The sequence below is a fragment of the Sitophilus oryzae genome, unplaced genomic scaffold, assembly GCF_002938485.1.
Source record: "Sitophilus oryzae breed Bouriz unplaced genomic scaffold, Soryzae_2.0 scaffold_85_pilon_pilon, whole genome shotgun sequence".
Lineage (NCBI taxonomy): Eukaryota > Metazoa > Arthropoda > Insecta > Coleoptera > Curculionidae > Sitophilus > Sitophilus oryzae.
The window spans coordinates 632,894-659,946 of NW_022147483.1; the positions used below are offsets into that span (position 1 = coordinate 632,894).

Here is a 27,053-nt window from a genome sequence, read left to right on the forward strand (position 1 = left end):
GATATAGTTATTTATTTTCTAGATCATTATTAAATAGATTTAACCAACAATATGGATTTTAACAGAATATATAGCTAGCCAATATATTTTGTGATATTAGTTTATTTTTATATATTATATTTTGGTCTGGTTTTAAATAAAAAAACAACAAATAACTTTTTATATGCATTTATTTAATATACTTGTCAAAGTTCACTAATATTAAGGCACATACATTTAACTAATTTAATGTTCTACTTTCTCGTACTAAAAATAATATATTATCTAACATACACATATAAATATATATTTATTTTTCTCTACACAACAATTATTGTGCGTAAAATCTTTATAAAATTTCAACCATATATTAAAAACAGGGTATATATATTATTATTTCATTTTAAACAATGAACAAATCACAGCAAAAGTTTTTAAATTCGCAAAATAAAATCTCTTCTTCATTTAAGAATAGAATATAATGTCATATCACTATGGTTTATTGAGTTTTTTGCTTGTTCTGAATACAGAACATAATATAGCTAGGAGCTACATAACATTAATCTATTTTTATTTCTAAAAATATATGTTTTTTTTTTATTAAATTCGGCATTCTTTGACTTCACGTTCATTCAGTGGAAGTGTAGGTCTAAAATTAGTCTTGACATAGCCCTTAAACTCATCACAAGGGCACTGGTCTTCCAGACAGAAAGATCTGAGACATCTGAAAGACTCCAGCTGAAATAAAAAAGAAATTTTTTTGAAAAATATTTTTTATAGGCACCTTCACCATTTTGTGATTAATTTTATATCATTTATAATTTTTAGTTGAAAAATGTGTTTAAAACGCTGTATTTTCAAACAGTAATTTAATACAACATTCATTGTATTAAAATCTACTGATTTTGTACTATAAGTTTCATAAATTAGACAAAAAAATAAAATTAAATTAAACTTTCAACGTTGTTTTACTGGTTGCCTAGCAAAATGCAACGTTATGAATTTGCAAGTAATTTATTGAATTTTGACTAAAACTGGATTGTCTAGGGATTTTACAAATTAAAAACAAATATTTGTACGTTGAAAGTATATAATTTATTAAAATATAAAAGTTTAAAATATTTTTTTGGCGTATTATAAAGAAAATAATATTATACCTTACCTGTTCTTGAGATATTTCTAATGGGTCTTTAAAAACAATCCAAATAACGCACTCTGAGCACGGCGGTGTTGTTAGAGATCCTTGGTAAGTGTAGTAGCCACTGTCTTGAGGTAGGAAAGCCCCAGGGTTTACTGGAACTAAAATTTTGGCGGTTTCACCCATGTACTGGATTTTGTTCAGTTGGCACACGATTTTGTCCAGTTCCAAGTTTTTTCTGCCAGGCTATAAGCAAATAAAGTTATATGTAATGGTTTTGCTTTTTCTGTGTAAGTACATACTAATAATACATGACATTCAAGAAAATAGATTAAAAACTTGGGGGCCAAGCAATATATAAAACAATGTGACAAAAGGTAATAAATTTTAATAAATTATTTTAATAAGTGTTAATTCTTAAGTAGTTTTATACCTTTAAAAAAACTCCTAAAACGCATAGGCCATCTGGATGTTTGGCTGCTTCGTTGAATGAAGAATACTTGGAAGCATTCCAGTGGACCAGATGTAACTAAAAATAAAATAAACATAAAATAAAGCAATTTACTTTATTACAAATTTATTGGAGTTTTTTTTCAACAACGCTTTTTAACAGGAATTATTTTATGAGGTTACTATGCTATATATTACTATGCTATTATTTTTATTATAAATCAACACAGTTTTTATCTAAATTTATGTTTTTAAGCTCTTTCTATACCCAAAGACTGTGTTAAATTAAGTATTTTTTTTTAATTTTTAACGTTAAAACAGAAATTCAAATTTTCTTTCAGTTTAGCCAAAATCCCTAGAAATAGAGATTTCTCTCCTTGGCTCTCTCTTAAAACTACTAAAATTTTAGATCAAAGTAAGACATATTTTGAAAGAATATAAAATTTTACACCCGACAAATATAGTTTCACTTGATTCAGACCTTTACTAATATATTTTTAAACGCCCTGTATACTTTATTCAATATATTGTATTTGAAAATACTTAATTTTACAAAAAAAAACACTATCATGAAGGATGCAAGTCAAATATTAATATGGGGTATAAATATTATACAGTCAATCTAATATGGACCTATTTCGTCATCTTGAGTCATACTGTATATATAAAAATGTATAAATACCTCTCCAGCATATTTTTCACCGTTGATGGTATGTTCCGAACCTTCCTGGTTGGTTTTACCCCAGTGACAGTGGAATTGTTCCAGAATATATCTCCCCTCCAATGGACCACCACTTAGTTCTACAAAAACACATCTTTTTTAACAAAAAAATAATTAGAATAATTTTTTTCTTCATAATCTTACCTGATCCTTCACCATTTACGTGTACTTTCCAGCAGTACCCCGGATTGGTGACGTCAACGACGTTCTCTGGAATGTACTTCCAGGTGAGTCTTCTGTTGGTGTTGATTGTTTTTAAGTCGATGGGTACGATGTCAATTGGGCTCTGGCGCTGGCCATTGGCTTCGGGGTAGCACTGAGCCCATTTATCTGGACCTACAAAAAAAAAGAGTAATAATCAGTTAAATACTATTATTACTGAATAATTTGGATTTTTTTTTCTAAAAATATGCCCAATGTAAATTTTTGCCCCCCGAAAATGTCCATTTTTAATTTTTCTCGAAATTTTCCGCAAGTTTAAAAAATAGTACTTTCTATGTCCGAACCTACTCTCCTATACAACCCTATACCCTGAACCAACTTGTGCAGGTCCTTGTTAGTATGGGAGCATAGTTCCTTCGATTCTAGCATTGCTTTCCCAAATAAAAAGTGTCGTTTACGATCCAGAGCCTCACAGTGACACATTATGCGCTCAGATGTTTTAGGATCTTTATCGCAAAGTTTGCAGCAAAGACTTCCATGATACATGTTGAGCTTGTTCAGGTAGCGCTTGACAGCCATATGTCCTGCCAGGAGACCTGTGTTATAATCCGTACTTTATTCCTGCAAAATATTAGCAGTTCCTTTGGAGTTTTGGAATTAGGTCCTTGAATACCTTAGATACTTAGTTACCTTGAGGCCTTACCATGCTTTGTCTGTTTTTGAAGTGGACTTTTTGCTTTTTCCTAATCCGAGTTTTACTGTGTTACGATATTTGCCACTTTAACCAATCAATTATTAATATTCAATTTATTTTCAAGACATCCTGTTATATTTATACTAGCGTGTACCCGCGACTTCGTTCGCGTCGAATTAATCATTAGTAATGGCGATGATAAAGCAAAGCAAGAATTTCCATTAACATACAAACTGGATAAGGATTTTATAGCAAAATAAAACACTAAATCACCACAATACACCAAAACACTTTTACTTTTACACTGGACGCGCGTTTCTCTAACCATGTTAGCATCATCAGCAGATTATTATAAACTAAAGTAGATTGTAGATTGTACTTTAGTTTATAATCATCTGCTGATGATGCTAACATGGTTAGCGAAACGCGCGTCCAGTGTAAAAGTAAAAGTGTTTTGGTATATTGTGGTGATTTAGTGTTTTATTTTGCTGTGTAACACCAAAGGTTCCAACTCTCAACTGTAATAAGGATTTTATATATTAGTATAGATTTGAGGGGCGTTTTCACCCTCTTGGAATTTAAGATTCGAGAAACCCCTCCTTATCGAACCTCTACACCCCACAGTCAATCCGTTTGACAAAAATCAGCTTTAATCGTCAAGCAGTTTAAGCAGAATCCTGATTACTCAGTGGTCATATTTTATGAAACATTTTGTATAAATTTTTAAAAAATCTTAAAATATGTAAAAAAACAAAATAAAATATACGTGTTTAAGCGTTTTTTCGGAAACTTGACCGTTTTTTAAATAAAAAATATTGTAATGTTTGAGGGGTGGTTTCACCCTCTTGGAACTGGAATTTCGAAAAATCCCTTCTTATCGAACCGCTACACCCTAGAATCAACCTGTATGCCAAAATTGAGCTTCTTACGTTGAGTGGTTTGAGCAGGATCGTGATTAATCAGTGAGTCAGTCATTTAAGGATTTTATATATTAGTAATAGATATACATATTAATTATTGTTCTCTGCAATATCCACTGTTTTACAAAAATACTGACCAGCGTGACCTACCATAGAACAAGATTTTTAAAAAATCGATGTATAATGAGCGTCCTTCTTGTTAATAAATTGCTCATATAAATAATCACACAGACAAGTTGTTCTAGATTTCCTATACTCGTAGCCATTCATATCTGATAATTATAGTTCATTTAACTTCTTTATCTGTCAATATTTCTATAAAAGTTTTGATCTTGATTTAAAAAAATAGATAAGCATTAATTAATGTTTAATTAATGTCGTTTGTTATTGATAAATAATTATACAAAGCGTGTATATTTATTTACACCCTGTATATTTGGCGATGGGAAAATCGCATGCTATAATTTTTAAAATTAATTTTATGAGTGTAGTTAAAAAATAAGTATAGTGTGTTTTTTTAGAGTTATTAATAATGGCACTAATATAATTAAAATTGATTTACGTAATTTACTGTATTAAAATTACTGTATTTTAATTTTAATACAAAAATAGATATTATTATTACATATATAGACTGTATGATCATAAGTTTCAGAAGAATCTACCAAAACACTAAAAAGATTTTTTTAATTTCTAGAAAAATGTCAAGAAAAATGTATAATTTTAATTTATTTTTGTAAATATGCTTACAGATGTATTTCCGGGATCGAAATATACTGTAATGGAGTTAAAATACTTGCACCTATTTAACAGACCCGCTGTATAGTAAAAGTAGACACTTATTTCGATTTTAAAATGGTTTTTATTGGAAATGATCTCAAAAAAAAATATACACCTCATCAAACTTTTTTTAAACAGTACTTTGGCTGTATTTCAATTTTTTACCGCACGAAAAAAATGTTATTTTTGTTATGGACCTTTAAAATAAACTTCAAATTTATCGACTACCTATACCAGATGTTTCTTTTTACCTTTTCTACCGATGCATTATGTCAGAGATTGCATTTTTCAAGTTCAGCCAGATGCAAAACTGATCGGGTTTAAAAGTTCGGATTTTAATTATAGAAAATCGACATTTGCTTGAATCTATATATTGCTTTTTATCACAGTCCAGTAAGTTTGTACCAGAAATACTAAATGAAATAGATCACCAATTTTCATAAAAATACAACATTGTTCAAATTAAAGTGATCTCAAAGTAAATGCGAGTAACTTAAACAATGCTAAAATTTTAAATTTACATTAAATCATTACATATTATTGACTATAATGTCGTATATAAATGATGTATAAAAGATTAGACTTTCTAGTTTTTAGATGTTTTTAATATGACTTAATATGGAAGCATGTTAGTCTGTAGAACCACCCACTGAAGTTTGGTACAATGGTACACTATTTATTTTACTCTCTACCTAGGCATTCTATTACTACTAATGTTTATGGTTGACAGAGTTTATTTTTCTTTAACTCCTTTAAAAGTATTAATTTGTTCATGTAAATACGTCTTGTAAATAAGTCTGTTAACATGCAATGATGCTATCAGGTCTGTATATTGCAAAGAATATATTTTTTTAAGTCGTATCATCAGTGATTGTGTGACATGGTTAATTTTATTGTCAAATTAGGCGTCATAAATATTTATTATCGTTGCATATAAGTATGGCAAGACATATGGTAAGGGCTATTTGCATATTTATAAATATTTTTATAAACAGTTTGTTAATATAGAGTATAGAGGAGCTACAAAACCAAACCTTTGTAATATTTTTCATTTGCCATTTTTAAAAGAAACTAAAATATATAATGAGGTATTTAGCTTTCAAATACCTATTTGAAAATAATGGTTACATTTTGAAAACCACTGGTATTAACAGGGGATCAGCCAGCTTATTTGACACCCTGTGTTGCCACCTGAGGTTGCCACATATGGACGAGAATGAATATCTTTTTGAAAATACTTTTCAATCTGATGATAAAAAAAATCTGTAATAATTGTAAAAACTTTTTGTCCCAATAAAAAAAATCAAAAAAATCCCAAAATTAAAATTCAAAGTTGAGTTTTTCCAAAAAAATCTAATTTAATTTTTTTCTGTAAACATAAGCTGGAAAAATTGATAATTTTTTAATTAATAATTGGTTGTTGATGTAACACACGGTATAAAAGGAAGCATTTAATCAGATAAAACTTTTTAAAAGCTGTATTTTTTGCTTTAATGCGCAAAAAAAATCTATTGTTTTCAAAAATATCGTGTCCAAACTTATTAAATCCCATATTTTGTGATTATAATATTTTTCTATTTGTGCATTTGCATGCATCTGCATATTTATTGCATCCTTTCCTTAATAACTTAATAATCCCTAATTATTTCTTATTAGGCAAACGTAACAAAATTCTATAATTTCGTAGAAAAAAATAATAATACATACATTGGTTTTTCTTTAATATTAGGAAATGCAATAGGAATATCATTATTAAAAAGAAAATGAAGCATTTGATTCATTTTTTTACGAAAGTATTATTATTGGCAAAGCCTGAAAGTTAAATTTATTTTATTTTGAATTGAAAAAAAAAGTTATGCAAATTATAAAAAATATAAATCGAAGTTATTTTGAAAATTTCAGTATATTAGAAATTTTAAGAAAATTTAAACGTGTGATGGATATATTCAATTTCATTTAATTTTCTGTATGTGTAGCTTATTACTTTGATGATGTTTACTATAAACAAACAAATTAGTTTGATTGAAACTATTTATTATATTCATAACAAGTGTATTAAACAAAACGATATTGATTTTTATTGCAAGGGCCCTAAACAAACAAGAAACAAGAGCCATTTTTATTTAACATTCTTCTTTTTTAATTTATATACGATACCCGTAGGAAATAAATAAATTGATAATAAATTATAAACAGAAAGGAAAAGTTTATCGTCGTGACTAGACTGCCATTTCCTCTGCTAATTGTTCATAATCAGGATGCGTATATTTATTTATGTTGTTTATATACATGCATGCGAATTTAAAAGATCTAACTTACTCTTTAAAAGTACGTTGACCATGTTAAACAGTTACAAAATATATAACATTCTAAAAATATATATAATTTTGTATATTTTTTATACATTTGAGATATTCTACCTACTACAACCAAACCAAACCAAACAACAAAATAAAATATACGTGTTTAAGAGTTTTTCCGAAAAACTCACCGGTTTCTAAATAAAAATTAGTCTAATATTTGAGGGGTGGTTTCACCCCGTTAGAATTCGAGTTTCGAAAAATCCCTTCTTATCGAACCTCTACACCCTAAAGTCAATCCGTTTTCCAAAAATCAGCTTTTTACGTCAAGCGCTTTAAGCAGGATCGTGATTAATCAATGACCAGATTTTTCGAAACACCCTGTATACATTTTTAAAAAGTCTTAAAATATGTAAAAAAAAGAAAATAAAATATACGTGTTTAAGCGTTTTCTTCGGAAACTTGACCGTTTTAAAATAAAAAAATATTGTAATATTTGAGGGGTGGTTTCACCCCTTGGAACTGGAATTTCGAAAAATCCCTTCTTATCGAACCTCTACACCTTAAAATCACCCTGTATGCCAAAACTGAGCTTCTTACGTTGAGTGGTTTGAGCAGGATCATAATTAGAGTAACTAGCAATTTATCCTGGGGTGGGCCTGGGGGGAGCCTAGGGTTGAGCCCAGGGGGGCCTAGGGCTTTGTTTTTTTTTTTTTAAATGAAAAATAATTTATAAAACACATTTTTTGAATTAAACGTTTACATGAATTTCTCTATCAATAAATTTCATAGACTTGGTTATCAAACCGTGTTCCCGTAGATTACTTAAATACCTACAAATTTAAAAAAAAATAAAATTAACACATTTTTTGAACACAACAAAATAATATTAACCAAACAAAACTAGAAAACGTCATTCTTACTGCATCACAAGCAAATAAAAATTAATACGTAGCCAAGAGTCATAATTCAGGATTTCTCTGAAGGGTGTCCAGCAGTACCTGGGGGGGCCCGGCACCCCCGGGTACCCCTGTAGTTACGCCAATGGTTGCTGTAAAGAGCTTTGGGGATATCGCGTCTCCCTGTCGTACTCACTTGCCAGTTGGGAACTCTGGGGTTGTTTTATATATTATTACTCTTTCTTTGGCTTCTTTGTATATATTGGCGGGAGTTTCTATATAAGGCCTGTCAATACCTTGTTTCCTCATGGCTTCTTTTATTGCCTTAGGATATATTGAGTCGAAAGCCTTCTCAAACTCTATAAAGGCTATGGCTAGACAAAGTTCGTATTCTTTTGTTCGGCTGATAATTCCTCTTAGTGTATGTAAGTAATTTTAATTATAATTAGCAGTATATTAACAATAAAGTCTTACCGTTGTCCTCGTTGTATCCCCACTCCAGTGGCATCCTGAAAAATACAATTAAAAATATCAAACGTCAATGACCTATCTGTATCTGTTTGGAAACTAGGCAGGTGTAAAAATACTGTTTATTTTTGTAACAGAGAATGTTTTTCACTGTACTCATGTTCCCAAGTAACATAAATCTTTGTTTATATTATTTTGTATTAAAATATCGAAGAAAAATTGAATTTCAAAAATAATAAATGGTATTTGACATATAAAAGCTGTTTTTGTGAATTTAAAATTTTCCAGTGTGAGACAGAGGACTTGAAATGTGCTGGAACACTTCCAAAGATTATAAGTATAAACAAATTAGACAGACGTTTTAATTCAATTAATTTTAGATAAACGACTTTGTATTTAATGCATCTGTATAGGTAGTGTATTGTGGTAAACCGAATTTCGAAGAAGATACTATTATACAGTACTGCCTGTTAAACATTTTTAAAATCCTTCAAATTTAGAATTTTAAGAAGGCTTTGAATAAACAGTAAATTTACCTGAGCTTATAAAATATGCAGTACTTTGGTATGAAAATATGTATATACCCTGTATGTTGACAAAAATATTTTCAAAATGTGCGTTACGATTGCCCCTATATTATGTAAAAAAATGGCGCCGGGAGGCACGTATAGCCGCCCATACTAAAATATGTTAATAAAAGGTTGGTAGGCAGTTCTTTTAGTTTCAAAGAAAAGGAATATTTCCAATTTTTTTTTATCTCAAAAACTGCGACTTTGACTGATTTTGATGTTATTACAAATTTTGTTGCAAATATTATTCGTAATCTTAAATTGAAAACCGCGTTTCGCTAGCTACTGTAATTTTGGAGTTACGATTTTTTAAAATTTTTAACCCCCTCCCATACCCCCTTACTAACGCCCCACCCCCACCAAAAACTAATAGCCAGATTCTCGGGTGCCACAGTATTTTTGTGCCAAATTTGGTTAAAATCGGTTTAGCGGCTTTTGAGTTATCGTGTTACAGATAGACGGACAGACAGACAGACAGACACCATGAAAATATTTTGTATTTAGGTCATTTATGGCCCAAATAACTAATTTTGAGTAAAATTAAAAAAACTTTTTTTTTGCCGATCTTAATAGCCTACCATACCTGTAGGTATGGTTGGCTTAAAATTGTAATAAAGTTCACAAACCAAAAACCTAATATAGAGCTTTTTCGGAAGCCTGATTCTCACCCTGTATATGAAAACATGGATATCATTATACTCCTTCCTCCTTCCTTAATTTTTTTTTCCAAAAACAGAAACATATCGTTCACCTGTGTTTTTTTTTAATTTCTTGTGATTATTACTACGAGCCCTAACAACTACATCTTGGAACAAGGTCATATTTTGGAATTATTGCCCTGGTTTTTCAAAATGACTGAAAAATATATGTTTAATTTTTTAAATATAAACATAGCCATATATCCTAAACAACTTGACAATATTTTTATGAATTTGTAAATCAATCCATATTTACAGTAGCGGATTTTGTTCATAAAAGGACAAATTTGCTGACAACTAAATGTTGGGACAAGTATTTTTAAATAATTAATATCATCATAGGCGGCTTTGCTATAAACGTCGCAAACTGTTTACTTCAGCATTGACAGCTTGTAAGTGACCCGATACTTTGAGTAGTGAGATTTACTGAAAGAAATTTTAATTTTTTTAATTTTCAATTTTGTTAATTTAATCCAAAGTAATGGTCCGTGGAAAAGCTACAAATCAAAAACTACGCGAAATTATCATTCGTCAATACAGTACGGGAAAAACAATTCGAAAAATTTCTGATGATTTAAGTTTTCCAAAAACCACGGTCTTTAATATAATAAAAAAAAATAGGGCGAATCTGCCAATGTAGACGTTAGAGGTAAAAGTTCGGGAAGGCCAAAAACTGTATCTCAAGAGATATTTACGAAATTTAGTAAAAATTTGCAAGTCTGCGAGAAGAAGTACTCTTCGCGAAGTAACAGTTAAATGGAATACTGTAACTGGTTTAAATATATCAAGAGAATGTTGCCGAAAATATATCCATAAATGCTGTCTGGGGTTTTACAAGGTAAACTTTATTTTGTGTTGATAATCAATTACCTGAAGATTATTGATACAAATTCTTATTTAGGCCAAAGAAAAACCGCTACTGACAGGAATTCAAAAGAAAAATCGCTACAATTGGGCAAAATCTAAATTATCGTGGACACAAAATGATTGGAATAAGGTTATATTTAGCGATGAGTCTAAATTTGATGTTTGCGTTGGAGATCATCGAAAAAGAACAATACGAAATAAAGCAGAAGCCTTTCATAAAGATTGCTTAAAGAGGGTTGTTAAATTTCCTAAGGGGATTATGGTTTGGGGTTGCATGTCAGCTAGAGGTTTAGGCAAATTGAATTTTATAGATGGCACTGTTAACTCCCAAAAATATCAACATATACTTGAGACCTCACTTTTGCCTAGTGCTCAAGAATTGTTTCCAAACGAAGACTATATTTTCCAACAAGATGGAACATCGTGCCATTCAGCAAGATCAACTAAAAATTGGTTCGGTAAATACAAAAGTTCTATCCCATCCTTCAAGTAATCCGGACCTCAATGTTATAGAAACTGTGTGGCATAAAATGAAGCAATATTTAAGAAACCACCCTCAACGAACAATTTTTGATTTGCGGACAAAACTGCAGGAAATTTGGGATAATTTTTCTCCTCAAATGTGCCAATCTTTGGTAAATACAATGCCATTAAGAGTTCAGGGAGTTGTTAAGGCGAAAGGTGATGTAACTCCGTATTAAACAAATTTCTTGTTGTGCTCTCCCAATATATAGTTGTCAGCAAATTTGGCTTGATTTTGGCAAAATAAGCTATTATCAAAAGTGATTTGTTTGCAAAGTTATAAAAATATAGTAAAATTGTCTAGATCATATTGTAATGTTTGAATTTAGAATAATAAACAAAATAAATTGAGTCGTTTTAACAAATTACTATATTTATTGCAAAAAAAGACCTTGTCCCAACATATAGTTGTTAGGGCTCGTATAATAAAAATACGAAAAATTTCAAAAAATACTATTAAAAGAAGCTGTATTAATCAAAATATTAGATAAAATAAACAAAATTTCTCTTTATATTGGACGGTGTTGATATTATTTAAGACCATTAAACAAAGTTGAGTGCCAAAAACATAAAATAAACAAAACTTTCATCGCCAATCGTTATAAAGTGTTTTAGGATAGATCTATAATAAGATTTCTATACACAGAAAAAAGTAAGAGCCAGGTGAATAGTTTAATATGGATTTTTTTATATTAATTGTAATGTATAAAATGTGTAATATTAATTTAATACATATTTGTGTGCATTGCTGTTAACATTAAACATACAGGGTGTTCTATTAAGTAGAAATAAATATAGTTTTCTGATACAAATTTTATCAAATAATCTCGAAACAAGGAAAACTTATACGAGAAAAACTATATAAGTAGGTTGTATACGACGTGTTTTTCCTAAACTACAAGACATCGAGTTTCCTTGAAAAATTATAGAAGAGTAAAACAAGACAAACTTACAACTGCAGTCCATTGGAAGTTATAACAAGTCTGTCCTTGTTCCTTGTAACTTTCAGCCTTAGTAATATGTTTTGTTTGTTCATTTTTGTTCTAGTTTTTTCTTGTTGTTAATTTGTTTAATAGTATGCACTGATCGACTGAGGTGTTTTCTTTGCGGTATAGCCTTTATGAAATATTGGGTATTATAGATGTTAAATTATATAGATCGACAATTTTTAAAGTCAAGTGAGTAAGAAATGTATATTCTACTAGCGTGTACCCGCGACTTCGTTCGCGTCGAATTAATTATTTGTAATGGTGATGATAAAGCAAAGCAAAAATGTCCATTAACATACAAACTGGATAAAATTTTCTTACATTTATGTCAGCATGAGAAAAAACAATATGGCGATATTATTATATAACTTTATTACAATATATAATTGGTAATATTTGAGGGGTAATTTCATCCTCGTTGGAATTTGATTTTCGAAAAGTCCGTTTGCCAAAAAAAAAACATTTTACGTCAAGCAGTTTAAGCAGAATCATGGTTAATCAATTACCCAACTTTTTGGAACACCCTGTATGATTTAAAAAAAAAATTCAAAATATGTAAAAAGCAAAATAAATTATCCTTGTCCAAGCGTTTTCCCGATAGACTAACCGTTTTTTAAATAACAAATATTGTAATATTTGAGGGGCGTTTTCACCCTCTTGGAATTTGAGATTGGAGAAACCCCTCCTTATCAAATCTCTACACCCCACAGTCAATCCGTTTGCCAAAAATCAGCTTTAAACGTGAAGCAGTTTAAGCAGAATCGTGATCACTCAATGGTCATATTTTATGAAACACCCTGTATAATTTTTTAAAAAATCTTAAAATATGTAAAACAACAAAATAAAATATACGTGTTTAAGAGTTTTTCCGAAAAACTCACCGGTTTTTAAATAAAAAAATATTTTAATACTTGAGGGATAGTTTCACCAGAGTACCTAAACCGACGAGTAGCGACAGTCCCGTTTTCAATTTTCTTTGCGGCTGCGCGAAATAAGTAGGTTATCTGTCATACGAAGAAGCGAAGTTGCCACTGTTGCCATTTATCAAATATCTCTATATACTTTATTTCAAGTATACCTCAGGCAACGAATCGTTTTTTTTTTATTATTTATTAGCAGTAAGATATTTTATACATTCAAATTTAGAAATAAGGATAAAACAAAACAAAAAAGATATGTATAAAACTTTATAATTAATTCCACTTCAAATTGTGAGCAGTGTATACCATGTTTATAGGACCACTTCATAAGTTGAGCAGTTAAATACGTAGTCTATCTGTCAAACACATCAAAAGAGAGAGAAAGAAAATTTGGTCTCACCACATCAAAAGAGCCGACGGTTTCTGTCGCTACTCGGCGATCTACGTACTCTGGTTTCACCCCCTTAGAATTTGAGTTTCGAAAAATCCCTTCTTATCGAACCTCTACACCCTAAAGTCAATCTGTTTTCCAAAAATCAGCTTTTTACGTCCAGCGCTTTAAGCAGGATCGTGATTAATCAATGACCAGATTTTTCGAAACACCCTGTATACATTTTTAAAAAATCTTAAAATATGTAAAAAAAACAAAATAAAATATCCGTGTTTAAGCGTTTTTTCGGAAACTTGACCGTTTTATAAATAAAAAATATTGTAATATTTGAGGGGTGGTTTTACCCCCTTGGAACCGGAATTTCGAAAAACCCTTCTTATCGAACTTCTACACTCTAGAATCAACCTGTATGCCAAAATTGAGCTTCTTACGTTGAGTGGTGTGAGCAGGATCGTGATTAATCAGTGAGTCAGTCACTTAAGGATTTTATATATTAGTATAGATATACATATTAATTATTGTTCTCTGCAATATCCACTGTTTTACAAAAATTATATATTAGTATAGATAATAATAAGGGCAAGTAAATACCTGAAGAAATCATGATAGAGAGACAAATTTCACGACATCTAACCAGGGGAAAAAGGGAGTCAAATACGCCTCACATGATCAATAGATACCCCTTAAGTGATACACTGTGTTTTGCGAGGTTGTCTATAGTTTTGAATATCTCTAGGGAGATACCAACATATTATTAAGCCTTTTTGTGTTAGAATTTTCGATAATAAAACAATAATCTGTCTAAGTACAGTATTAAAGATACGATTTCTGGTGGATTAATAGATAAAAGGATTTTCCGCTATCATGGAAGAGATTTTGGGGTTTAAAATATCTGTGTTATACCGGCGGCACGTGATTATAAAAAATGCTAATTCCTGTTAGTAAATATGATTAAAAAAATGATTTGATAAGTGGGTTTAGTTGATGTATGTATATGTTAAGGCAAGTCTACACATAACATTGTTAAGCCTTACTTGTTCAGTTAAAACGTATCAAGAAAAATGTTAAGAACAGGCGATTGTGAATGTTGGGTCGCTCTACTATGTAATCCTGAGTACTACAATGCAACAAAAGGAAGTTACGAAGGAAATCCAGTGTTTTATTTGGAAAATACGTACTACGTTCTGACATCAGAAGTGGGACCAACTTACTAAAAGTACCATAAAAGGTTTAAAAAGTGCCAATATGCCATGTCGTGTGTGAATCCATACGTGCTGGAAAAGGAAATAAAACCGTAGAACAGCAACAAGTCCTGCAGTGTTAATGAATAAAAAGAACGATAAAGGAAAATTTAAGAAAAGGTAAACATTACAAAAAAAATTAAAAATTGGGCTGTTACGTAAAAATCCGTTGGAAAAATATCACACCTTCTACATAGAAAATGGTAAAAGGCATGGCTGTTACAACCTGCAAAACCCAAACATAATAAAGTCATATTTGTTAAAATAGACCTTTTGAGTGGGCATGTTGATGTAAAATCTAAAGCTAAAAGGATACATTTGAATAAGAGACATAGGTATCAATTAAGTTAGCAATATACAAGTTTTGCGGTGGTTTGCTTGTGATTTTAATGGTATAATGGAAATTAATATTTCAGTAAATTACATTTGTAGAACAGTGAAATAAAAATAAAAGGTACAGATCAATAATTAATCATAATGATATTATTATAAGACAGGCTGTATAACGATAAAAAGGTTATAACTAAAATTAAAAACAAGCATCTTTTGCACAGTTTCACAAAATAATGTAATGTTACCAAATTGTTTAAAGATATTTAATCATTATTACCAAACGATATTATTTTCACAATTACTTTCGCATTTTTACAAATTAAATAAAATTTAAATCATAAATAGAATTTTGTTGTAAAATAATGTTTTTTTCTTTTCAAAAACTGATACGACGGTAGTCTTTAATTCGTTTTACCTGACTGTTTTAATTGGCAGGAAAAACGTTATGTGTAGACTGTGCTTTAGGCAACGTCACTAGATTTTTTCTACTACAAAACCAAAATAAAAAAAAATAAAAATAATTTTTGGCAAGTATCAATATATATATTTTAATGATTAATGTTTTTTTTGAAAATGCGAAAAAATATTTTTTACTCGAAATATATCTTTCACATTTAGATTTATAATTCCATTTTTTTATATGTTCTCAGATTTGTATATTATGTTCAGATTATATTTTAACAATAATATTATGTTTGATAACTAGGTATACTTTTCTAAAATATATGAAATATTTTCATATGAGGTTTACAAATAATCGTGGTTTCAAATTGATAAAACACACATAGACAAGGAAACGTAAATGATTTTAGCATACTTTATTAAATCATTTATATTTATGTGAAAATTTGTTGAGTAAACAGTATTCGTAATATGTATTAATCAAATTTTTATTTTTTAATCTGATATTTGCAGTTAATTGATACAGTTTGATTAATAGTCTGGTGATATCACAATAAAATTAGGTATATAAAAATGATTGCTGGATAATGATAAATTAATATGTTTAATATAAAAAGATAAGATTATTAAGAATTATATATTATTAGAGATTCATATTAAAAATTTAGATTTAACAAGATACTTACTCTTAATGTCTGTGTCTAATGATGGCTGCTAAATGCCTCATGAATACACCCATCTAGTTGGTATATGGTCTAAGATATATATTTCTGCTACAAGCACTACAAGGTTCAACCAAGTTGAAGGTTTAAAAAACTATATAAGGTGAACTTGATATAAAACCATTTACAGCTTCAATGCCTACAGTATAGTTTGAAAATTTATTTATTGTTATAGAAAAAAAAATGTTTGAATAATATACAGTGTGATCGAATTGAAAGAAAGTTGCTATATATAGAGATTTTTTTGAGTTTATCACTGAAGCTCTCGACAACGAAAAAAATGTTATAACATTATTTTATAGTTATACAGGCTGTCCTGTAACGTTATTATTATCATTAATTGATCTAAACCTTTTTATTTTCATTTGATTGATCCATAATTTTAATTTATTGGAATATAAGTATCAATTTTTTATACGTTTAAAATTACAAACAATCAAACAAAACTATTATATTCGTAACTTAATTGATAACTGTGAATCCTCCAAAGTTCTACTTTTTTACTGCTTTAGGTTTTACATCAACATGACCACTCAAAATATCTATTTTAGCAAATATGACTTATAATTTGTGTCCTGCACATTGTAACAGTCTCTTATTTTTAGGTACTTATGGATTTTGCACACAACTTGGTATATTGGCACTTTTTAAAACTTTTGTGGCACGTTTAGTAGGTCGATCCCACTTCTGATATCAGAATGTAGTATGTATTCTAAATCTTACATGTACATACATCACACTTTTCTAATTCTTGGTTTAATATTTTCCTAGCCATGACACCCTAAAAACTGTTTAAAATACCATATGAATGAAAAAAAAAACGGCGTCAAAGACGGCTGGGGAATGACAATCGAACGAAATAGATTTGTGTATCTCGAAATATTCTATCTTTTTTTAATTAGGCATCATTTTTTGACGAAGTTTTATGTCAATTTTTAGTAAATGACTTTTAGAGATTCATCTCGCCTCGACGCCGTTTTTTTTTCGATCATACGGTATATTACGTGATCAGACCAACTAAAATTAAAAAATAGACGAATTAATCGAATCAATGTAATAAATAAAGAAATTCTAGGTAAAGTATCGATACAAGTATCGATTTTGATAAACATCTCTAAAAGAAATTAGAGTTAGTTAATTTAATATAGACAGACACATAAAATAAAATAATATTAAAAGACGAACGCTATCAACCTTAATCTAGAACTAATCAACGAAAAGCTGATTAAATTATAAGTTTATTACAGGAAAGAAAATATAAAAAAAGGAATAATATAAAATATCTATCTACAAATCAAATTAAATTTTAAATAACAATTTGGACTGATGTTTTGATCAATTTACACGAATATTTTTTATACCACAATTAAAATTAGATTATATCAGATAAAAACAGTCTTAAAAATGATTTAAGTTTTACAAAATAAATAAAAAAGAGTTTCCAGTCCATTATAACATATTTAGAAGAGATTATTATAGTATAATTGTTTTATTCTTCTTGTGTGAGAACATAATTTTCAGAATAAAAATATATAAAGACAAATAAGTGAAGTAAACACGAGAATTATGTATTAAAATGATCGATTTTATACCACGGGATGTTTTTAAGAAAATGTCCATCCCTGTGTGTTATATAACATGCAATTTTCTTTATTACAATGTGTATTTTTTGTGTCATAAATATTTTAGTAGATACTCCTTCAACAGCATAGGAAAACTTACGTATATTTTAATATACAGAGTATCTTTATTTCTGTTTGAAATAACTTTATTTTTCAAAATTAATAAAAATGTTTCACAAGATTATTCAATAAAAAGAAAGTAGTACTACCTTAAGAGCAGGTACGCTTAATGAGGATCAATTAAAATTTGCCTTCCAAGTAGTATTCGAGTACTCGAGACCTTGTCTTCTCAGAAATCTTTAGGTGTCCTCAAATTACCAGAAGGTCAACACTCTCTACAATGCAAGAATAACAAGAATAAAAGTGTTTAACGAGAAATTTAGGACAAATTTTCAGAAATAGATTGGATTTGAACAAGGTCCAAAAGATTCTCTTCATATTAATCTTGGTAATAATTTCTGAAAAGTTTAATACCTACCTTTGTAACTTGGTTTACATTTTTGTATTATTTATACATCCAGTATATTTTTAGATAAGAGTTCAAAACAGATTATATTTACTTGCAACTTTGTTGGGGACATTGAAAATTGTAATAATTCTATTTCATGCTCTGCTTAAATTCTTTTTTAAACCTTCAGATTTGTGGAGCGTTTTAACAGAAACATATCTTAGACTGTAAAACATATAGACACTTTTTTACGTCAACATCTGTAATCAACATAATTTATAAAAAAGGCTATGACTCTCTTCATGTTATTCTCTAACAATTTCAAAAAAAATTTAATATTCAAGATCATTTCGTTTACATTTTCAAATTATTTATACATTCAGTATATTTTTAGCTAATGCTATTAACAAATTAGTATATTTACAATTTTGTAGGAAAAGTGTAACAATTCTGTCTAAATACTTCTAAACATTAGACCATAGACATAATGCACATAGACCCCTTTAGTGGAACATCTTTTTAGTTACGAATTTTAATAGATTTGGTTGTTTGTTTGTGACAATCAAATAAAAATAAAAGGATCAGATCAATTAATGATAATAATATATGTATATAACAGCCTGTATAACTATAAAAACAATGTTATAATTAAAATTAAAAACAAGCATATTTTGCATAAAAAATCTCACATAAATGTTTAATTTAAAGCATTTTCATGCTTACCGTTTCTTCAATGAGCATGCACTGGGAATTTTAAATCTATAGCAAAGTGTATGTTATTATCGTCTTTTACGTCATATTGGTTAAATCAAATCGTCTGCGGATGCCAATCAAGGGACAATTATTTATTTAATGTAGATTGACAACAAAAAATCGATTTTTTAAACTTAATTATGCGTTGCATTGCGGTGCAGTCTCATTATGCATAACCGCAAGTTGTATTTACTGAGTGCATTTGAATTTTTGGATTTTCTAAAGTGGATTGTTTAGCTTTTTTACTCTGTTTTATAGAATTCTACCACACGATTGAAAAAAAAAACGACGTCAAAGACAGCTGGGGAATAACAATCCATGATAATATCACCCCCTGTAACTTTTTTATTTTGTCAGATAAAAAACGAAATTTGGTACGTTAGTATATGACATAAATCAGGATTAATTGACGTATTCAGTTGTTTTCGGTCACTTCCTGTTTCACCGGAACTGCCTATAAAATTTGATGTTTAAATGGCATCCTCGGTATTTTTCTACTTTATTTGATAGAAAATGACACTCTGAATAGAATGACATATCACATGTCAACTTTTGTCATTTTCGCATATGGTTTATTTGAAATTGTAACATGCCGTTCATAACGAGAATTTGACTCGAAATACCAAGTGTGTGGTACCAAATTATTCGTAAAAAGTGCCTTTTTCCAAATATGCTAATGAGCCACCCTCGTTCCATTTAAAAACATTGATATATGATTAAAAATACTATTTGGGTAACTTTTAACCAGCCAGGACAAGACACAAAGAAAACATTAGACGATCAAATCTATTTTTCCAAGGCTTCTTCATAAAAAAATTGTGTTTTCAATACATCAGAAGTGGGATCGATCTATAATAATTTAAAATACGATTTTTAAGCGAAAATGTCAAAAGTTAATTCTATTGAGAGTGTCATTTTCTATCGAATAAAGTAAAAAATACCAAAGGTGCCATTTAAAAATCAAAAGTTGCAGTAATTTCCGGTGAAACAGGAAGTGACAGTAAAGAATTGAATAAGTCAATCAATCCTAATTTATGTCATATAATAATACTAGTTGAAGTAAGTATTTAGTAAAAAAAGCAACTTTCTAGAGCAAGTCGTTACTTCAGTAGAGACGACATAGATAAACATTAGCATTTTATATGTGTAGATACCAAATCTCGTTTTTTATCTGAAAAAATAAACAAGTTATAGGGGTGATGCACTTTTGAGAAACACCCGGTATTGTAACTATCTTGACTTATTTGTTCTATATTGTTTATATAATATATTTAGATTTTCTAAAAAAATGTTTAATTTATAAATTGATTTTGAGTGTTTTTAATGTGTATCACCGAATTTTAATGTGTATCAGCCAAATTTTATAGTTCAGATTTTTTTTAGAACTTAAAAACAAAGAAATAAAACATCTTCATTTCATTATAGACTCTTCAGATAAAATGATTATTCTTATAGATTTTACTAAGAGAAAAATCTTTTGACAAATATTAAATAAATTTTCAAAAACAAACGCAACTTTGAAGTCACAAACTTTTACCAGCAAGTACATTTTATTCTTGATACAACTTTATCACAAACAAACAAAGATTTAATGCATGTCCAATTAAATTAGTTTTATGTACAGGATGTTTTTTTTTCTTTGGTATGCTTTAAAGCGTAATTAGTCTGTTTAGGTCTTGAAGGACACAAAAATAAATTGGTTATTTCTAGTTAATTTAATTTGAGTGATTTTTTTTTAAATCTAACAAGCTAATAACTGAATTAAACAAAACCAAAAAAAAACACATCTTCTACAGAGTGATATTTTTTAGTTTTTTGAGAACCACTGCATCTTCTCTGGGTTTTCTTTCTTGTAAATTTAATCTAATACCTATGTTGCCATATTACCAAGAAATTATGTTTTTTAACTTAAAATTAAAAAAACATTTTTTCAAAATATTTCAAATTTTCCAAAAAAAAATTGCAAAAAAACCTCTGGCGCCGAAATATAGGTACTGCCCCTAAAATTTTTTGCACTTATTCAAGACTCACTCTGTATATTTAAATACTCTGTATTTATTGCTATAATTTTTGCTATTTTGCTTTATTTTTGAAGACTACAAAATAACAAACGTTCTAGAGTACAACAGCAGTGCGGCTTATTTTAGTCTTTGAATATCAAACATTTTTAAGAGATAATCAATGTTATTCGTGCTTTATTTTGATCAAATATTTGTACGCAAATATATTATTAGCTATAACAATCAAAATAATAAGTCTATAAATAAAATATTAACGTCTAAAACGTAATACGCCAAAGAATAAAAAACATTCTCTGTTTCTTTTTTTTGCTGTTATATTTTTTCTAAAAATTCTAAAATATATAAAACAATAAAAACTCACCTGAAGGCTCAAAAACAACTGAAAACCCGAAACCAAAACAAAAGACGCGAAGGAAAACAAAAGAGCGCGCTCTAGATCGCGAAACTTGACGGGAAACAAGAGAAAAGTGAAACAGTGGACGAACGAGCGCTGAAAACGATCTGAAAAGCGTCTTCGGTCGGTGTTGGCGCTGAAAAAAGATGAAATCGCGGCTACTGGACGCCCCCAACCGGACACTTGGCGGTTCTGGAAACGCACTACCGGCGATCTAGTGGCCCGTGGCCGCTTTTATTCGTTTGTCCATGCTTCCAGGTGTCGTGGCACACTTGATTCGGTTTTTCATCTGATGATGGGATGTATTTTACATAGTATGAAGTGTGCGTCAGTGAAAGGAAGGATCAGGAATAAAGAGGAGTATTTTTTAAGCAATTTTTGAAATTGTTTTAAAAAATTTTCTCAATTTTGTGTGTAACAAAAATATTTTTTTATTTTTGTGAAGTTTTTTTGGTAATTTGTGTTTAAAAAGGTTGTTTTTTGTTCGAAAACAGGTTTTTAGTTTATATTTATAAAAAGAAATAATATTAAAAAATATAATTTTCCAGATTTTACAGAATATTTTTGGCTTGAAAAACATGGAAATATACAGGGTGGTCGGAATTATAATCAGGAAATTGCGGCAACATATTTTGGAGAAATATAAGTAAAAAAGTTCATATACAGGGTGTCCCAGAAATAAGTGCAAGTATTTTAACTGGTAGTATACTTCAACCCCAGAAACACGCCTATGAGTTTTTTTCCCCAAAAAAAAAAATTGAAAATTCCGAATTTTTTGAAAAAATTTTTGGAAATTTTTTTAGTTTTTATTAAAAAAAAAATAATTTCTTGATAATATGTCAACATAGGTAGTAAATTCAATTTACAAGAAAGAAAATCCAGAAAATATCCAGTGGTTCTCAAAATTTTCGCAAAAAATCTTTTTTTTTGGAAATTTTCATTTGAAAAACGATAAAGAGAAAATATGTCTCTTTTATCGAGATCTACCACACCTTAAAATACTTGCACTTATTTCTGGGACACCCTGTATAATTGTGTCCTAAAATGCTTCGTTTCGGAGATACAGGGTGTAGAGGTTTCAATTTTATTTCGTTTTTTCGAAATAATTCCTGAATTAATGTCCATATTTGAATGAAAATTCGTGTTTTTTGACAAGAGAAATTCGATTTTGATGTCAATATGATGCAGGGGGCGCCACCTACATAATTTTTTTAACTGTTTTGAAAAGTAATCATTTTTCGTGTGTATCTGTATTACAATACTGAGTGAAAAAAACAACGTTTTCGCTGTTTTTTACGTAAAAAAAGGCGTAAATATATACTTTTTCACTCTGTGGATTTATACAGGTACGGAAGAAAATGTATTACTCTTCAAAACATTTAAAGAACATGTAGGACATGGAAATCAAATTTATCATGTCAAAAAACAACGAGACACCAAAATTCATCCAAATATAGACTCTAGTTCTGAAATTATTTGAAAAAAATCGAAATAAAAAAGAAACTTCTTTACACCCTGTATCAAAGTTTCCCGATTACAATTACGGGACTACCCTGTATACTGAAACTTTTACAAACATTTTATTGAATTACATATTTACTTACTTACCGTAATTATTATATCTTTAATCAAAGTTTTATAAAGATACCAAAAAAGTGACGCATTTTGATTGAAATTTTGCTTCGCTAATACATATGATTAATCTATTTTAACATTATTTTAACGTTAAATGATAATTATTGATAAATAGAATCAATGTAATGTTTAGTATAGTTGAGTTAAAATCTTTACACTCTCGTATTAATGAAATGAGTAATCATGATACGTAAGGATTTAACATATATTATCACTTTTTGTAAATTCTCTGATATATAGGGTGTTCCTTAATGACATGCTATTCAAAGAGGCGATTATTATATATTATGTCCTAAACATCTTAATTCTTGAGATACAGGGTGGTAAAATTTTCAAACAAAAACATTTTTCATAAAAACTCTTATGTTATTTTTTATGAAATTTAATAGACGTTTTCTCTAAGTTCAGTTTAGCATTTTTTCACCAAACTATTCAATGTAAAACCTGTGTGGACGCTACTGGTTGAAACAAATAAAATTGTTTGTACAGGGTGGTCGAAATTGGTCTGTTTTGACAGAGAAAACCTATTTATTAGATAGAGTAAAACCGACATAGATGTCATGGGCTCGATTTCTGAGACACATTTAATGGCGTAAACCGCCTGTTGATATTTTCACTGCCAACTGAGATACGGGGTGTTTTTGATTTTTTTACAGTTGTAATCCCGGCGTTTCAATTGTAATTGGTAATACTAATATAGAATGTTGATTTACCTTTTCAAAAGTCTTTAATTATGCAGATAAATAATAATATAGAATATTAAATTGTAATAAAAATAATTAGGCAACTAGGTCAACACCAAATCAAGGCCCGCTTCGTTACAAAGATAAAAAACCTAATATTTTTCTCATTCTCAGAAATAAATACACATAACTTTATATCCTTCGAAAGGGTTAAACGCCAGCATTTTTTTAAGTTCGTAGCCAACTATGATTTCCATTTAAAAAATTATATTTTTTATTATTTCTGACAAAAAGAGCAAGCATAGAAAAAAACTGACTACGCCACTGGATTGTGCTTAAAAAAGTGCTTTGAGAATGTTTTTACAGAATTTTCTTATTCCACGAAATAAAAAAGTTATGGGCAATTTTCCAAATGGTAAAAAAATCAAAAAGACCCCGTATCTCAGTTGGCAGTGAAAATATCAACAGGCGGTTTACGCCATTAAACGTTTCTCAGAAATCGAGCCCATGACATCTATGTCGGTTTTACTCTATCTAATAAATAGGTTTTCTCTGTCAAAACAGACCAATTTCGACCACCCTGTACATCAAAAAGGCATTTTGATGCATTTTCCCCCCATAAAGAGATCTATAATAAAATCAGATATAAAAAATTATACCTCCCTATTGGTACTTATTTAAGGGACACCCTGTATATCCACTAATTTATTTAAAAAAAAATCAAAAGGAAACAAGGAAAACGTTTTTTTTTTATTAAAATTACCACATACAGAAAAAAAAAGGTAATTGTAAATAGTGGTCAGCAACATAAAAAAATAAATCTTTACCAAACATAGCCGGTGCCCTGTAATTTCTTTGTAATTCCCTCACGCAATGCCGTAAGTATATTTGTTCTTTGGAAAAATTGATTCTTCCCTTGTTCTAAACCTAATAACGAATCAATATTAATAAAATAGATAAATTGCTGTTCATGCCTCCATGCTGCTTTGTCTTTTTTTTTTCTTGTTTAATACCAAAAGCACACATTGCATGACATCCTCATCACATAAATACCCCAGTAGCGTACCAGTAATATGCTAGTTAAAAATTTATGAACATTTCATTAAATATTAATAATTCTAAGAAATTTATTTTATTCATGATATTCATTACTAAATTAGATACAGATATATTGTAACAAATGTGAAATTTGAAAACCTATTAACTTAAACGATAAAACTATACTAAAACTCAGTAATAAAATAAAAATAATAATTTATTTTATGTTTTATCTCTTTATTTACCACATAACTTCAGTATCACCTGAATATTTAATTTATTAAATAAAACATGGTTGGTAACCAACAATACATCGAAGAATATTACTGGTTGCCTATAGCAAAAAAAATTTCCCCTTATTTTATAATTTTTAAATATTTTTTTTGAAATAAAGCTATATTTCTAACATATAGTTATATAATGGAATATTATGTATTTAAGTAAATCTCTGAGTCATTATTTAGTTAACAATAAGACGTTCTTTTAGTCCTTTCAGCCCGTTTCTTTGTTATTAGAAAAAATAAACTGTATTTTTTCTTGTTTGTTATTTTAAGTAGAAAACTGTTATAACTCTTATACAATAACTTTTATTATTTATTTTAAACTGTGTTAACGATAACTAAACTTATTTGATGCTGGAAAATACAGGCGGATAAAAATAAGGCGTTTTACCGCATGTTTAAATAATAGAATTCTTAAGAAAAAATTTCCATGTTAAATAAAACAGATTTATCAATCAATATATATGTATATATGTACTTATATAATATCGTAGTTGTTGTTTATTTTAGTTGGAGTTAGTGATTTAAAATTCAAATTATTGATTTGAAAAGTGTTTTCAAGTTATTTTAATTTCAAAAAATATTTTTGTTTGTTTCTGTTTTATATAGATGTTGGAGTATAGAAATTCGTTTAATTCGTTTATATTATGTTTAGTTAGTTTTGTAATAGAAACAATGCGGTTATAGATTGGTTAATTGGTACAATAATTAAAAAATAGATTATAAGTAAGCCGCCTTCTGCTTAAATACCGCTATTTAGAAACGACAATACAAGCATCGGTGGTTCAGTGGTAGAATGCTCGCCTGCCACGCGGGCGGCCCGGGTTCGATTCCCGGCCGATGCAATTACTTTTTTATTTTTTTTTATAATTTCTTTAAACGTTATTAATATACAAGAGTATATTTTGGATAGAAGCTGGAAAAAAGATGATATAAGTGTTTAATATATTTTTATAATTAAATTAAAATATTAAAAATCTTGACAATTTGGTGAAGGAAAATTATTAAATATGCCTTACAAAATTTTAATTCCATTAAAAATATTTAAAATAATTTCATACGTCTTGGACTGGGTTGTAATGCCAAAATTACTTTTAGTAAAAAGATCTTTCTGATTATATGAATATATTTTGAGGAAAACATCTTCTCAAGATGCTTAGATTCGGAGATACAGGGTGTAGAAGTTTTCATCATCATTTTTATTTCAATTTTTTCCAAATAATTTCTGAAGCAACGTCAATATTTGGATGAGGCGATGGCTATGGAATGAAGATCGCTGTCATTTTAGATATGAAATTATATATAAAATTATATGGACGCCATTTTTTTTCCTATTTATACTACACCGGGTGAGTCTCAAAAGTGGCTCACCCCTATAACTTTTTTATTTTTTTAGTTAAATGAACGGGATTTGGTATGTTAGTATATGACATAAATTAGGATTGATTGACGTATTCATTTGTTGTCGGTCGCTTCCGGTTTCACCGGAAATGACTACAACTTTTGATTATTAAATGACACCCCGGTATTTTTTTACTTTATTCAATAGAAAATGTCACTCTGAATAGAATGACATATCATATGTCAATTTTTGACATTTTCGCATATGGTTTATTTGAAATTATAACTTGCCGTTCGTAACGAAAATTTGACTCGAAATACAAAGTGTGTGGTATCAAATTATTCGTAAAAAAATGCTTTTTCCAAATATGTTAATGAGCCACCCTCGTTCCATTTGAAAAAATTGAGATATGATTAAAAATACGACTTGAGCTTTTTCTAGCTTGCCAGGACAAGACCCTAAAAACATTAGATGATCAAATCTATTTTTCCAAGACTCCTTGATGAAGAATTAGTGTTTTTAACATAGTCACTCTAGATTGAATTTTAAAATACAATTTTTGATTAAGCGAGAATGTCAAAAGTTGACATATGATATGTCATTCTATTCAGAATGTCATTTTCTATCGAATAAAGTAAAAAAATACCGAGGGTGCCATTTAAAAATCAAAA

The 27,053-nt window shown here is 29.1% G+C and overlaps 1 protein-coding gene and 1 non-coding gene across 3 annotated transcripts; one reads left to right on the plus strand and one right to left on the minus strand.

The window, feature by feature from the left end:
- Positions 1-152: 152 nt before the first annotated feature.
- On the minus strand, positions 153-21,668 carry LOC115890146 (carbonic anhydrase-like). Of its 2 annotated transcripts, none has more exons than XM_030910307.1 (7): positions 21,371-21,668; positions 8,518-8,552; positions 2,433-2,624; positions 2,250-2,368; positions 1,551-1,646; positions 1,142-1,363; positions 153-717 (listed from the first exon to the last, which is right to left on the minus strand). In XM_030910307.1, exons 2-7 carry the CDS (start codon positions 8,549-8,551, stop codon positions 580-582), a joined length of 801 nt encoding a protein of 266 aa, XP_030766167.1. In that variant the 5' UTR covers position 8,552; positions 21,371-21,668; the 3' UTR covers positions 153-579. The 2 variants fall into 2 exon arrangements, with proteins under 2 accessions (XP_030766167.1, XP_030766166.1); XM_030910306.1 differs by lacking the exon at positions 21,371-21,668 and adding an exon at positions 12,121-12,245.
- A 4,146-nt stretch (positions 21,669-25,814) lies between these two features.
- On the plus strand, positions 25,815-25,885 carry Trnag-gcc. The gene has a single exon. It is a non-coding gene; the product is annotated as a tRNA-Gly (tRNA).
- The last annotated feature ends 1,168 nt before the right edge of the window (positions 25,886-27,053 follow it).